This window comes from Alosa alosa, chromosome 12, assembly GCF_017589495.1.
Source record: "Alosa alosa isolate M-15738 ecotype Scorff River chromosome 12, AALO_Geno_1.1, whole genome shotgun sequence".
NCBI classification, from domain to species: domain Eukaryota; kingdom Metazoa; phylum Chordata; class Actinopteri; order Clupeiformes; family Clupeidae; genus Alosa; species Alosa alosa.
In genome coordinates, this window is record NC_063200.1 from 10,994,477 (window position 1) to 11,008,495 (window position 14,019).

Consider the following 14,019-nt stretch of genomic DNA (forward strand, 5'->3'; position numbering starts at 1 on the left):
GAGGAGGGAGGAGGAGAAGAGGAGAGGAGTGGAGAGAGGAGGAGAGGAGAGAAGAGGAGAGAGTGGAGAGAGGAGAGGAGGAGGAGAGGAGAGAAGAGAGAAGAGGAGAGGAGTGGAGAGAGGAGGAGGAGAGAAGAGTGGAGAGAAGAGGAGAGGAGGAGTGGAGAGAGAAGAGGAGTGGAGAGAAGAGTTGAGAGAAGAGGAGAGGAGTGGAGAGGAGCAGAAAAGGAGTGGAGAGAAGAGGAGGAGAGGAGTGGAGAGGAGAGGAGGAGGAGCAGAAAAGGAGGAGAGAAGAGGAGAGGAGTGGAGAGAGGAGGAGAGAAGAGTTGAGAGAAGAGGAGAGGAGTGGAGGAGAGGAGTGGAGAGAGGAGAGGAGTGGAGAGAGAAGAGGAGTGAGAGGAGAGAAGAGTTGAGAGGAAGAGGAGAGGAGTGGAGAGAGGAGGAGGAGGAGAGAGAAGAGGAGGAGGAGAGAGGAGAGGAGGAGAGGAGGAGGAGGAGAGAAGAGGAAGAGAGAAGAGGAGAGAGGAGGAGAGGAGAGGAGTGGAGAGAAGAGTTGAGAAAAGAGGAGAGGAGTGAGAGGAGAGAAGAGGAGAGGAGGAGAGAGAAGAGAGAAGAGGAGAGGAGTTGAGAGAAGAGGAGGAGAGGAGAGGAGGAGAGAAGAGTTGAGAGAAGAGGAGAGAGGAGGAGGAGAGGAGTGGAGAGGAGAGAAGAGTGAAGAGAGAAGAGGAGAGGAGTGGAGAGAAGAGGAGGAGAGGAGAGGAGGAGTGAGAGAAGAGGAGAGGAGTGGAGAGAGGAGAGGAGGGGAGAGAAGAGGAGGAGGAGGAGAGAAGAGTTGAGAAGAGGAGAGGAGTGGAGGAGAGAAGAGGAGGCAAGAGGAGAGAAGAGTGGGAGTGGAGAGGAGCAGAAAAGGAGTGGAGAGAGGAGAGGAGGAGGAGGAGAGGAGGAGAGGAGGAGGAGAGAGAAGAGGAGTGGAGAGGAGAGAAGAGTTGAGAGAAGAGGAGAGGAGTGGAGAGAGGAGAGGAGTGGAGAGAAGAGGAGAGGAGTGGAGAGAGGAGAGGAGGAGAGAGGAGAGGAGGAGAGGAGAGAAGAGGAAGAGAGAAGAGGAGAGGAGTGGAGAGAGGAGAGGAGTGGAGAGAAGAGTTGAGAAAAGAGGAGAGGAGTGGAGAGGAGCAGAAAAGGAGTGGAGAGAAGAGTTGAGAGAAGAGGAGAGAGTTGAGAGCAGAAAAGGAGTGGAGAGAAGAGTTGAGAGAAGAGGAGAGGAGGGAGGAGAGCAGAAAAGGAGTGGAGAGAAGAGGAGAAAAGGATGAGTGGAGAAAGGAGAAGAGAGGTGTGGACAGGAGAGGAGTTGAGAGGAAGAGAAAAAGGAGGGAGAGAAGGGAGGAGAGAAGAGGAGAGGAGGAGGAGAGAGGAGAGGAGCTGGAGAGGAGAGAAGAGTTGAGAAGAGGAGAGGAGGAGAGGAAGAGGAGAGGGGGGAGAAGAGGAGAGGAGGAGAGAGGAGGAGGAGGAGAGGGAGAAGAGTTGAGAAGAGGGAGGGGAGGGGAGGAGGAGGAGGAGAGAAGAGAGAAGAGGAAGAGGAGAGGAGGAGAGGAGGAGTGGAGAGAAGAGTTGAGAAAAGAGGAGAGGAGTGGAGAGGAGCAGAAAAGGAGTGGAGAGAAGAGTTGAGAGAAGAGGAGAGGAGTTGAGAGGAGCAGAAAAGGAGTGGAGAGAAGAGTTGAGAGAAGAGGAGAGGAGGAGAGGAGCAGCTGATGGAGAGAAGAGGAGGAGGAGAGGAGCAGAAAAGGAGGGAGAGAGGAGCTGGAGAGAAGAGGAGAGGAGGAGAGAGGAGAGGAGGAGAGAGAAGAGGAGGAGATAAGAGAAGAGCTGAGAGAAGAGGAGAGGAGGAGAGAGGAGGAGGAGGGAGAGGAAGAGGAGAGGAGGAGAGAGGAGAGGAGGAGAGAGGAGAGGAGAGGAGAGAAGAGGAAGAGAGAAGAGGAGAGGAGTGGAGAGAGGAGAGGAGGAGAGAAGAGTTGAGAAAGAGGAGAGGAGTGGAGAGGAGCAGAAAAGGAGTGGAGAGAAGAGTTGAGAGAAGAGGAGAGGAGTTGAGAGGAGCAGAAAAGGAGTGGAGAGAAGAGTTGAGAGAAGAGGAGAGGAGTGGAGAGGAGCAGAAAAGGAGTGGAGAGAAGAGGAGAGGAGTGGAGAGGAGCAGAAAAGGAGTGGAGAGAGGAGTTGAGAGAAGAGGAGAGGAGTGGAGAGAGGAGAGGAGTGGAGAGAGAAGAGGAGTGGAGAGGAGAGAAGAGTTGAGAGAAGAGGAGAGGAGGAGAGAGGAGAGGAGGAGAGAAGAGGAGAGGAGTGAGAGAGGAGAGGAGTGGAGAGAGGAGAGGAGTGGAGAGGAGAGAAGAGGTTGAGAGAAGAGGAGAGGAGTGAGGAGAGGAGTGGAGAGGAGAGAAGAGTGAAGAGAGAAGAGGAGAGGAGTGGAGAGAGGAGAGGAGTGGAGAGGTGTGGAGAAGGCAAGAGGAGAGGGGAGTGGGATGGAGGGGAATGGACAAGGCGAGAGACGAGTAGAGGAGACAGGGGATGGGGGAGGGGAGGTAGCTGGGAGGGAGGTGGCCATTTTCTCCCCTGGTATTGATTTTGTATTAGCCCCGCTGTCTGACCTCCCTTATTTAATTAAAGCCCAGCCCGAGCCGTCCAGGGGCTCCCAAATCATCCATCTCTGCAGGCCAGCGGCCGAGCTCCTCGAGTGCTGAGATGGAGCCCCAATCATTGCTATTACACAACCCCGATTACACCACCCCGATAACCCCCAATAGCCACCAGAAAAAAACTTCTCATAGGCATCAGCAAATGTCTCGCAAAGGCATCCAAATATACTTTTTTACACTGAAGTCTCACAATGTATTGTAAAAAGAAGAGAACCCTCACAAAAGCATTTAAAGAGGCAATGATTCCAAATGACATTTGAAATGCCTTCTCAAAAACCTGCAAGATCTAGTAAAACTGTCACAAACACATTTTACATCAAGGGAACCATCAGGGGAACCAAACATCAGGGGAACCTTTCCAATGAGAACACATTTTACATCAGGGGAACCTTTCCAATGAGAACACATTTTACATCAGGGGAATCTTCCCAATGAGAACACATTTTACATCAGGGGAACCTTCCCAATGCGAACACGTTTTACATCAGGGGAACCTTCCTAATGAGACGTCTCATGGCAGTGAGTCCAGCCCAGAGACCTTGTGTATCAATTGAACCATTTTAAAGGCTTCTGAGTTCTGACATCAGTGGAACCATCCCAATGAGAACTTTTACATGAGTGGAACCACTCTAAAGATGTCTGATATCAGTGGAACTATCCCAGGAACCATTCTAAAGACTTCTGACTTCTGGTGTAAACCTTGTCCACTGCAACCCTAGTGTTCCTTTGACTGTTGGGACAACCTCCCAAAGCACTTCTAAAACAGTCAAACTCTTTACTGAATTCTGAAGCAAGCAGGATCCCAAGATGATTGAAATGTCAATGATCTTTCTCACTCTCCATCAGCCCCAGAGACGAGAGCCTGAGATTGAAAATGTTTGAGCTCAGAAGTTTATCCCGGCAGCGGTGGTCTGATGTATGTATGCAATGCAAGCCATTCTCAGCATCCTCAGCCTCATTGCTCTTTCTGCTGGGTACCAACCAGATTATTCCCCAATGTGACATTTAAAGTTTGTATAAACAAAAAAAAAACATTCTTCAAAACAGCCACAACAACTTTGAAAGCTGAAAGCTGTCTCCTGCAAGCCTCTTTCAGTAGTGTTGAGCATCTCTCTCTCCCCCCCCCCCCCCCTCTCTCTCTTCCTCTCTCATTGTTTGAAAAATATTAAAGCGCCTAGCTTTTGTCCCTTCGGGAGTTTTACAAAACCATCCAGTCAACACGAAAGGCGAGGAACAAAAAGTAACAGCACAAAACAAAATCAATAAATAAAATGCTTCAAACGGGCACCTGGGAGGTTGGGGGGCGAAAACTCCAAACAAGCCCAAACAGTGTGGGATTGATTTCCCATCTCGGGGAGCGGCGTGCTCAGGGGGTGTGCCTTGGGCCACTCCTCTCCGCTGTGTCCAGTTTAGACGTCCAGATAATTAAGCATTCAGAAGCCCTTTGTGTGTCCTGCTGATCGTTAACCCTAATCACTTACTCATCCAGCAGCAGACATCAAAAGAGGACTTATGGATGCCAGTGCTGCCCATGAGCTAGAGGACTTATGGATGCCAGTGCTGCCCATGAGCTAGAGGACTTATGGATGCCAGTGCTGTGCATCAGCTAGAGGACTTATGGATGCCAGTGCTGTGCATCAGCTAGAGGACTTATGGATGCCAGTGCTGTGCATCAGCTAGAGGACTTATGGATGCCAGTGCTGTGCATCAGCTAGAGGACTTGTGGATGCCAGTGTCTTATGGATGCCAGTGCCTTATGGATGCCAGTGCTGTGCATCACTTATGAATGCCAGTGCTGTGTATCAGCTACATTAGAAGCTCATAGCGATGTGTTGTTTGGTAACAACTCTCAATCAACCCGGCTGCCATTGCAGAAGGAGGAATGTGAGGAGTTTGTTTCTTTATTTGCTTGGTAACATATTGAGACAATTTGTGTGGGACTGGGTAACAGAGTGGGGCGATTTGTGTGGGACTGGGTAACAGAGTGGGGTGATTGGGTAACAGAGTGAGGCGATTGGGTAACAGAGTGGGGCAACTGGGTAACAGAGTGGGGCGCTGAGCCTGGTGGAGCTTTCTGCATGTTACTCACATGTGGTAATGTCTTGCGTTGATGTCAAGATCATGCATGCGTCATTCGTTTCCATCTGACACACACACACACACACCTCACTCAAGGCTTCTCATCTCAGTGGTATGTGTCATTTTTCTCTCTCTCTCACACACACACTCAGACCCCCCCCACACACACACACACACACACACAGTCTCTGGTTTGAGCGAAATGCAGTGTTTTTTCTCCCTCGGCGCGGCTCCATGCTTGTGCCTGGGCAGCATGTAGTGACAGGTGACCTTCACAAGTGTCCCTCCTCCTCCCCCTCCTCCACTCCTGCAATGAGAACAGGCCTCAACCCCAGCTGCCCTTAACAGTAACGACTCCCTACCAGCCTGCTCACACTGGACCTGTGTGTGTGTGTGTGTGTGTGTGTGTGTATGCGTGTGTGTTTGTGTTTGTCTAAGTCTGTCTGTATATGTGTGTGTGCGTGCAAGTTTGTGTGTTTGCCTAGGTATGTATGTGTGTGAGTGTGTGTGTGTGTGTGTGTGAAGGGGGTGGGACGGAGGAGTGACAACTAATTCAAACTTTGGCTCCACTCCCCCAGAAGCACTTGGCTTAAATTGGTTTTTGCTTGGCTTGGTCTGTGAGTTTAGCTGAGAGTGAGGAGGCCTTTTTTTCCCTTCGCTTTCCTGCATGGCCTGGAGAAATGTGAAGGACCTCAGAGTTCAAGTCAACATCTCCGCAGAGACACACTTCACACAGCAGTCATGGTCTTTGTGTGTGTGTGTGTGTGTGTGTGTGTATGTGTGTATGTGTTTGTTTGTTTGTTTGAGTGTGTGTTTATGTGTGTGTGTGCTCCTGTGTGTGTAACACATGGAGAGAGAGAACGCACAGTCAGCTTTAACTTTTGAGACTCTTATGATTATGACTATATGACTATATAAAGACTATTCTTATGATTATGTTTATAGTTCAAAAGACTATTCTTATGTTTATAGTTCTAAGACTATTCTTATGATTATGTTTATAGTTCAAAATTATTCTTATGATTATGTTTATAGTTCTTAGCAGACTCTTTTTATCCTATAGTGACTTAAAATGACATCAAAAATCATTACATTCAAATGAACAGTTTAAAGGTCCCTATTGTAATGTTTTCAGTTGTTTGTTAACAAAATCCACATTTCCCATCCATAAATGTGGCCCCATTCATGTTTAATTACCACCACCAACAACTCGAAGCATACCTATTGGCTTAGAAATCCTCATTTACATTTACATAGTGTCGTGTCGACTCGCTGTGTATGTGCGCCATGTTAAAATACCGGTGGCCACCAAGGGACATAGGGCTGTATTTTGGGCTCCAGCGCATGGCTTAAAGCTCTTTATTCACCCGCGCAAAGCTTAATTCGGTATTTTGCACTTTTATTTTTTAAACATTGGGGGGGGGGTGTGGCAATTAACAACCTAGGGAGGGGGGGGCCATGTTGTCTAAAAATCGCTATCATACACCACCTAAACCTGGTGGAAGTCAATGGCGAAGTTGTTCATATGCTATTTTAAGAGTGCATGTCAACAGTCATATTGGCAGGTGCAGGCACCATCCTTCTATCATTCATGAACTTACACCAGCGTCATTCATGCAAAGCATTACAAATTGCACGATTACAATGGGAAACATAATTAGAATAAAGATATTACGAAATACTGTACATCTCATGATGAGTAGTTATTTACCATCATTTGCAAATTGGTAATGACGGTTAAAAGTGATTAGGGGAGAGGCGAGAGACACGTATGGAGCACAGCTCCTCTGCAGGATAAATGTTGTTTTATGCAGTCATTTGAGCAACGTTAGGGTAAGTGTTGCTTTTTCCAGCCTATGTTTTCGGTAACCCATTGTCAGTCAATAGTGAAAGTAACTGCATATAACTGTCTTGTCATTGACTGACTCCTTGGTGAAGTTAGTTTCACTTTGCCAATGAGTTCAAATAAGAAACGAGTGCAAATGCGTGAAGGCTATGCTAGGTTTTAGTAAAAAGCATGGTTTAAGAATGACTATTCCATAGGGTCTCGCAAACAGCCTCCTTCAAATGCGCCGTTGAATGCTGAAATACCGATGCATTTATTTGACATATCGCGCGTTGCACCTTTAAAGGGAATGACAGATGTCATTCTCATTGGTTTAAAATGATGTTACGCCCCAAACACACCCATATGACTGATTAAAAAATCTAGGAACACCTTGTTGCGCCATGCGCTCCACGTTTGATAACGAAACCCCTCCCAATGTGAACTGGACATCCTACTAAATTTTAATAGACCTTTGACGAGTGACGATGCACTTTAGAATGTCATGATAGGGCCCATAGGCTAATATGCAAAATAGGCTACAGCTCAGTCTTTGGCGTCTGCATGCATAGAAAAACATTAGCTTGGATTCATCTGCAGAATTTTCCTACATTCAGCAATTTAAGTTTCGAGCCAATTTTCTACAAGTCATATGTTCCTAACAATCCGACATTGAAATTGTATTTTCCAAAGAAATAAATAAAGAGAACTATTTTGTTTGTGATCTGTCACCGGCTCACTTGATTTCTAGTTTCTAGACCCAGAGACAGTTGACAACCTAACCTGCATGGACGTCACGTTCTGGCTGGTAACCACAGCACGCGCGGCCATATTAGCGATACTTGGTGAATGAACTACAATGGAGTATTATGCACTTTGGATGTTTTAAGTGATTGTAGCCGTGTCTAAACAACGGAAAAGCTCATCAAAATGCATCTAAGATGCCAAAGCATACAGGGCAGGACTTGGACCACAAGAAAAGGCGCAATATTTCGAGAAATTACAGTTTATTGGCAGCGCAGATCCATATGAGTTGGGTGAGGGAGACGAAGTATCAAGTTCAACCACAAGCGCCCCCCTTCCTCTGATAACTTCTGGCATTATTCTCCTTTCTCCCTGGTTTTTTAATAACTTTTGGAAGTCGATACCTACACCAAATGTTTTTCTCAGTCTGACCTATTAGCACAACCTAAACACGGCAATAATTAACCATTGTCCTTGACGATGTTAAGGATTTACTTCAGTGCCTAATGCTTTCCAATAAGGCGAGTATCTCCAATATGGCGACGTCCAGATCTGATGTCACGCCGTGCAAACCCCTAATATGTTCATCAAAGGGAGAAAGATGGTGATGTTGAAGGACAGTGATCTGCACATAGAAAAAAAAAAAAAATCGCCAGAACATTCCAAGCTTCTCATTTTGATCGATATGTAGGCCTAATTTATGTCCCAGGTGTGCTAGGCATGAGATTAAGGTTGCGTGCACCCTTCGAAGAAAGAGGGGAAATGTCACTGAAAAGACAATCGACATCATGCATTTCTATCAGAAAGACTCGGGAAGCATGACATGAGGTTTACAATATTTAATTGAAGTTAACAATGTTATATCCTTAAAGGAATAGATAACTTAGAGATAATAAATGGACATTATTAAGAGTCTTTGGCGTAGGCCCCGTCCTCAGTCCAGGACCCGAAGCGTGGAGACCCTCGCAGATCCTGCCGGGTGAATACGGCAGGGGCGGAGCCTACCCCCAAAGAGAAAGATGGGAAAGGCCTACCCGAGGGTAGACGTGAGGCTGGGACACTTCCTGGAATAGAGCATAATCAAAGAGAACATTAATATGAGACAAATCCTTCGTTAATAGTAAAGTGATTCATGAAAGGAAATGAAACCAAGAACAGATGATAGAAAAATGTGTACTCTCTTGCGGGTACAGAAGACATAACCAGCATGGTCTGCAGCGATTGCAGCGAGTCGGGGAGCTGCACGAGCTCAGAGCTTTCATAAGCTCGGTTCTTGCATGGCAAGATGTAATGCAATGTGGTGCAAATGGCCGTGGTAAGTGCTTAATGATCGTTCGGTTCGATAGCGATTGATGATTGCGATTTGATGATGCGATTCGAGTCGACTGTCGAGTCGAGTTGCGTATGTATATGATATGAGTGAAGTGGGGTGATGGAAGGAAAAAGGAAATGAACTGTTGTGACGTGAGATTACCCGAGGTTTTGCTTGCAGAAGCTAGACCAAGGGCGGCGGTGCGTAGTGACTAGAATGTATTAACGCTTTATTCTGTGCCTAAAGTGCCGGCTGTGCGTAGTGACTGGAGAAGAGTGGCTCGGATCCATCGTAATTAATATAATGCTTTAGCTGAGCCGAATAACCACCACCAGACCTTTGAAAGGTAGCTTACCTTATTTGACACTTGCGAGAGCTATTTGCGCATCTAGAAGGGCTTGATCCTGAGGTCTTATATAGGACTCGTAAGCCGACGAAGACCATCTTCCGAGCAACTTGATAGAGGATGCAGGTAATCCTAGAGCGTCTGCTGACGTTGCAGCGCCGATGCGAAAGGAATGGCCAGTATATTGGGAGGTTGAGAGCCCACAGCTACCGACCACTGTAGACAAGTGGATCCTGAACCATTGCTTAGACATAGATGACCCAGAAGGTAGAAGAAAGAGTGGTGAATTGGGAGAAGTGTGAGGGCGAAGTTTAAGATAGTAGGACATGGAAGTATAGGGACAGAAAGAGTTATTTACTTTAGAAACTCTTAAACTGACACCAGAACCTGAGGTGTCCGTTTTAGAATGTTTCAGAAATACGTTATAGAAGTGGGAGGAGAAGAGGATGGCTGAGAAAGCCAGATCCTGAGAAGGGTTAAAAACCTGGCTGTCAGAGCAAAATTCCCTCAAGCATGAACCCATAGAAAGCCATGAGGGCGGCGAGGAGTGAATTGATATAGGGAGTGAAAAGAGAGCCTTCCGTAATTTAGACACCAAAAGGCGTAATAAGTGAGGGGTTAAAGGCAGGCGTTTATCAGGGACTGAGAGAGTGGATTTAGCGAGACCTTTGAGAAGCCAGCGAACGGAAGGTACAGAAAATAAACTAGAAAAGTTAGGGTCATGGCATTTGGCATAGAATTGTATCCCTGCTAACATTCTTCTAATTGTAGGAATTTTAAGACGACGTGATTCGGAACTGTAGACCATGAAAGCTGACGCTAGGAGAGAATCCAAATTGACGTTCAGTCCAGAATTAGGTCTGTGAACGCTGGGCATGGTGTCGGCTCCGGGTTGGCTGTTGGGCATCGCCGCCTGAACTTCTGAAAACGAGAACGAGACAGCGCATCAGCAATTGTATTTGCATTTACCTTGTGGTGTGTTAGCATGTGTAGTCTTTCTTTGGTTGTACCCATAGACTGTATATATATACAGTCTATGGTTGTACCTCATGTGTTTATTCATTTGTGTTGTGTGTGACTACCCGTTCGTGTATTGTGCATGTGTTAGTGACTAGCCTTGTGTGTTCTATAATGATGTTTTGACCTGTCTGTGTTCCCCGCTCCTGACCCAATAAATGTACTGATTTGAACCTTGTTGCCTCAGTTGTTACAATATGAATATAAATATAAATTAGTTGTATGTCACTTTGAACAGAAGCATCTGCGAAATACCATTATCATAACCATAACCAAATACGTCCTTGGTCAGCTGGCTACTAGCCTATGCTTCCTTGGGCCTTATCATGTGCATCCCCCCCCCTCCCCCAATGCAAGGACAGCTCATTCTCGATTCTTTCTCCATTACTATTCTCCTTTACCAACATAATACAGGCAACGATAGGCTAGTCGCGCATACAGAACAACAGAGGAGCCCAAATGCATATTTTCGTGCCTCGTACTAGGCTAGTGAATTGTTAGATTTTTTTCCAGCTCTGCGTTCTATGGCTTCCACTCCCCTTGCTCCTAGTTGTAATGTAGCTGACATTTCTGCGTAAGTTAGCTTGTTTACAAACATGTCTCTAATTAAAATGGCATAGGTTTCAATGTAGGACAGCCTAGCGGGGATAGGCCAAATGAAAAATTTAGGAAAGTGCCGATTTCACATTATTGTTGTGCGGATTTTGGATTTCGGTCGTGGGGATACAAAGTTTAATATCCAAATCAAAAACACGAGGGAATTTCCTATTTTGTTTTTTAAAAATACAGATATAAGGTCGTTTTTCGATTTTCAATTTTCGTTTCGAATTTGAAAATCAAATGAACAGAAGGTACACGGACCGGAGTCGTAGGGGCACTACTGTTTTGATACGTGATTGCGTCAAAATCACTATTTTTAAAACACTAAGAAAGGCTCGACACAACATGAAACTTTGATCAAAGTATCATCAGTGTCTCTACACATGAACTTGAGCATTGAGAACATTGTTCGTGTACACATAGTTTACTAAAAAGAAAGGTTTTGGACAACTCACTCCTTGACTGGCATGATGGCGGCGAGCAGAAAACCCAAGTGAGTTGTTCAAAACCTTCTTTTAGTGAACACTGTACACAAACAATGTTCTCAATGCTCGAGTTCATGTGTGGAGACACTGATGATACTTCGATCAGAGTTTCATGTGCTGTCGAGCCTTCTTAGTGTTTTAAAAATAGCGATTTTGACGCGATCCTGGAAGCAACTGAATCCATGCATTTCCACTGAATTATTTTACTCGTTGCTGGAAGCAACTGAATCCATGCATTTCCACTGAATTATTTTTGGAATCTGATCCCTTATCATACCTGTTCGTTTTTCGCATTCGTAATTTCGACTTATCGCGTGACTAAATTCAAGGCGGTGCCGAACGGTAACATTCCTTAAGGTACTGTCTGTATAAATCGTCTTGTAAATAAACTTCCAGTGCTTTTTCAAAGTTCTCTATGTCTCGTTTTTAAATGTCAAGGCCCTCGGAAGTCTACCAATGAAGTATGGAGCTACTTTGAGCCTCGTAAATGGTGTAAAACAGTGATTTATTTGTATGGCTAGGCCGATGCCCGAGGCACCACAACGAAACACTGTGTTGGTAGCATTGGCTAACTATAGCGCCAGATTTCTGAGTGCAGGGGACAAGCCGAGGTGAGCTATGAGACATACGTTCACACTCGGTATCATGTTTCAACACACTTTAGGTCAATATCACACCAGAATTCTCCTTTAACACCCGTGTCTGAACAAAAGCACTTTGGACAAAATGACACATTTCGCTCGCAAAAGGCTATTACTCTCTCAAAACACTTAAAACATGCAGCAAAAGCAAATCTTGCCTTCAAACAACATATTGTCTCATCAAATCACTGTGTGATTTCAATCAATCATTACACATTGGACAACAAAATGCAAAATATAGTTCTCAAAAGAAGCATTTTTGCTATGTCTGTTCCATTTCTTTCTCATTTTTTCTGGTATCAAAAAAAAACTGTGAAAAGTCTAAGTGTACTGAATAAAAAATATTTTATTCGTTCCTCCCAAGATATAGCCTAACTGTCATTGACATGTAAGACCTACAGTAAGCACCTAGGCAAGACAATTTCATTGATCTTGTCATTTTTCATCTAAATAGACGTACAGTAAACAACTTGTGTACTGTTTTCTTCACCAAATAGGCAATACAGTACTTTGTATAAATGTGCATTAGATCCATACTTGCAAATAGCAACACAGAACAGACATGTCATCTCTTATGGATAATGAATGATTGCTGATTGAAGAATTGTGCAAAGGAGTTTCACACAGGTGTATCAGAGGTTCAGACTTATGCAAGGAATCTTTACCACCTAGGAAAAGATGTTTTCCTTTTGTTAAGCACGAGAAAACCAATAGAGTTTGCGGTTTTTGAATGACATCTGTGTTAACCGTTTTGCAAAAGGGTGTATAAGACGTCACTCGTCAGGACCAATGAGGGAACTGGGAGTGGTCGAAGGAAATCGTGAAGCTTCCGTGCGCTGTTGGAAATAACAATTGATTATAGAACCCCTGTTAACCTAATGAATCTGACCCCGCAAAATATGGAGAAGTTTCAGTCAAAGTAATATTACTATCCATACCCACAATACTGTTACAAGAATGCCTTCTAGCTATTTAATTAGACGCATCTTCCCCAAGAATAGTGTGCGAAGGTCCTCCTCTGCCAATTAATTCGGGAGGTACCATTTACTAAGTAATAATCCTAGTGTGAAAGTCGGTCAGAGGCTACAGTGCTGACCTGGATCACTATGCTCACCTGGACAGAACATCTTACCGAAGCTACAGAGGGTTCAGGGTGTGCTAGGTTATCTGTCTAATTCCAGACTACTAATAAAATCAGTGACCCATCACAATACAATATAATGGTCCGTTCTCCTGGTAGCATGCCTACACTTTCACTGATTAGCCCCCACGGCACCAGAGACTAATCCTAAAGAAAATATCTAAAGAAATGCTCGAAAACTATGCGGGTCAAAGCATAACCAAAGCATAACCATTTATTTGTCAGGTATAAGTTACTCATCCAATACATTTTAGAAGTACATCTAAATGAATAATGTGAAAGTTACGAAAGCAGGTTAAAGGAACATTTAGGAAACCATAAGAAACAACCAGAGACAAAATCGAATGTTGGTGGGTATTTAAACTATCTAGCGGGTGTTTTAACAGCTGCAAGAAATAGAAGCTTCATGGTCTTTATGTTCTGGTTCGTAACTTATTTTCATAAAACAAGTTGCCCTATAACTTTACTCTCCAAACTCTTCACTGCACTGTAGCCAATTAACTGACAGTATGATAGTAGGCTATTTATTTTCTGTAGGCTAGAATAAACACATTTATTTTTTCAACTTTTGCAATATTACGCACTTGGCTACAGAACACAAATCAGCAGGAGAGAGAATGCACGTAGTCTACGCAGCGTGTAGCGCAATGTGCTATTTGGTTACCAACTAACACTGTTAGCCAATTCACTAACTTAAGACTTCAGTGCCATCATATACAACGTTTTTTGCACAACAAATACAGAAAGGATGGAGGCAGTAAAAGTAGAGGAGTAATTTCAGATGGGGCAAGGACAAGGTGAATTTGTATGCTTGTCAAAACGTCGTCTTACCCTGCATTAGAGGAGCTGATCATCATACCAAACACACTCGCTGTTTAAAGTCATACACCACGGTAAACTAAAACTAAAATGTTACAAAGGTGGCAATGACATTGACCACACACACAATTGACATTAGCCATGACATTACTAGGCCATGGATCGTTCGTTCATTTTTTTTTTTTTTTTTTTTGGGGGTTACAAACTTATTCAAAATCATCCCCCCCTCTGGTTTTTACACAAATCGCACCCTGACTGTAGTTATGAACACTACTTTAATCATTTCCATATTTAATTTTACGCACATATTTAATTTGCGGGAGTGCAGT

General features: G+C 44.6%; 1 protein-coding gene across 1 annotated transcript in view; it reads left to right on the plus strand.

Moving 5' to 3' along the window:
• Positions 1-202: 202 nt before the first annotated feature.
• The window catches only part of LOC125304829 (trichohyalin-like), a gene marked incomplete at its 5' end in the record, with an annotated part of 46,181 nt that continues 32,364 nt past the window's right edge, over positions 203-14,019 (plus strand). Inside the window, 11 exon segments of the mRNA XM_048259337.1 lie at positions 203-230; positions 265-303; positions 438-661; positions 708-783; positions 947-968; positions 1,049-1,110; positions 1,174-1,211; positions 1,357-1,433; positions 1,543-1,592; positions 1,754-1,978; positions 2,284-2,328. Of these exon segments, the coding sequence (XP_048115294.1) occupies positions 203-230; positions 265-303; positions 438-661; positions 708-783; positions 947-968; positions 1,049-1,110; positions 1,174-1,211; positions 1,357-1,433; positions 1,543-1,592; positions 1,754-1,978; positions 2,284-2,328 (886 nt within the window).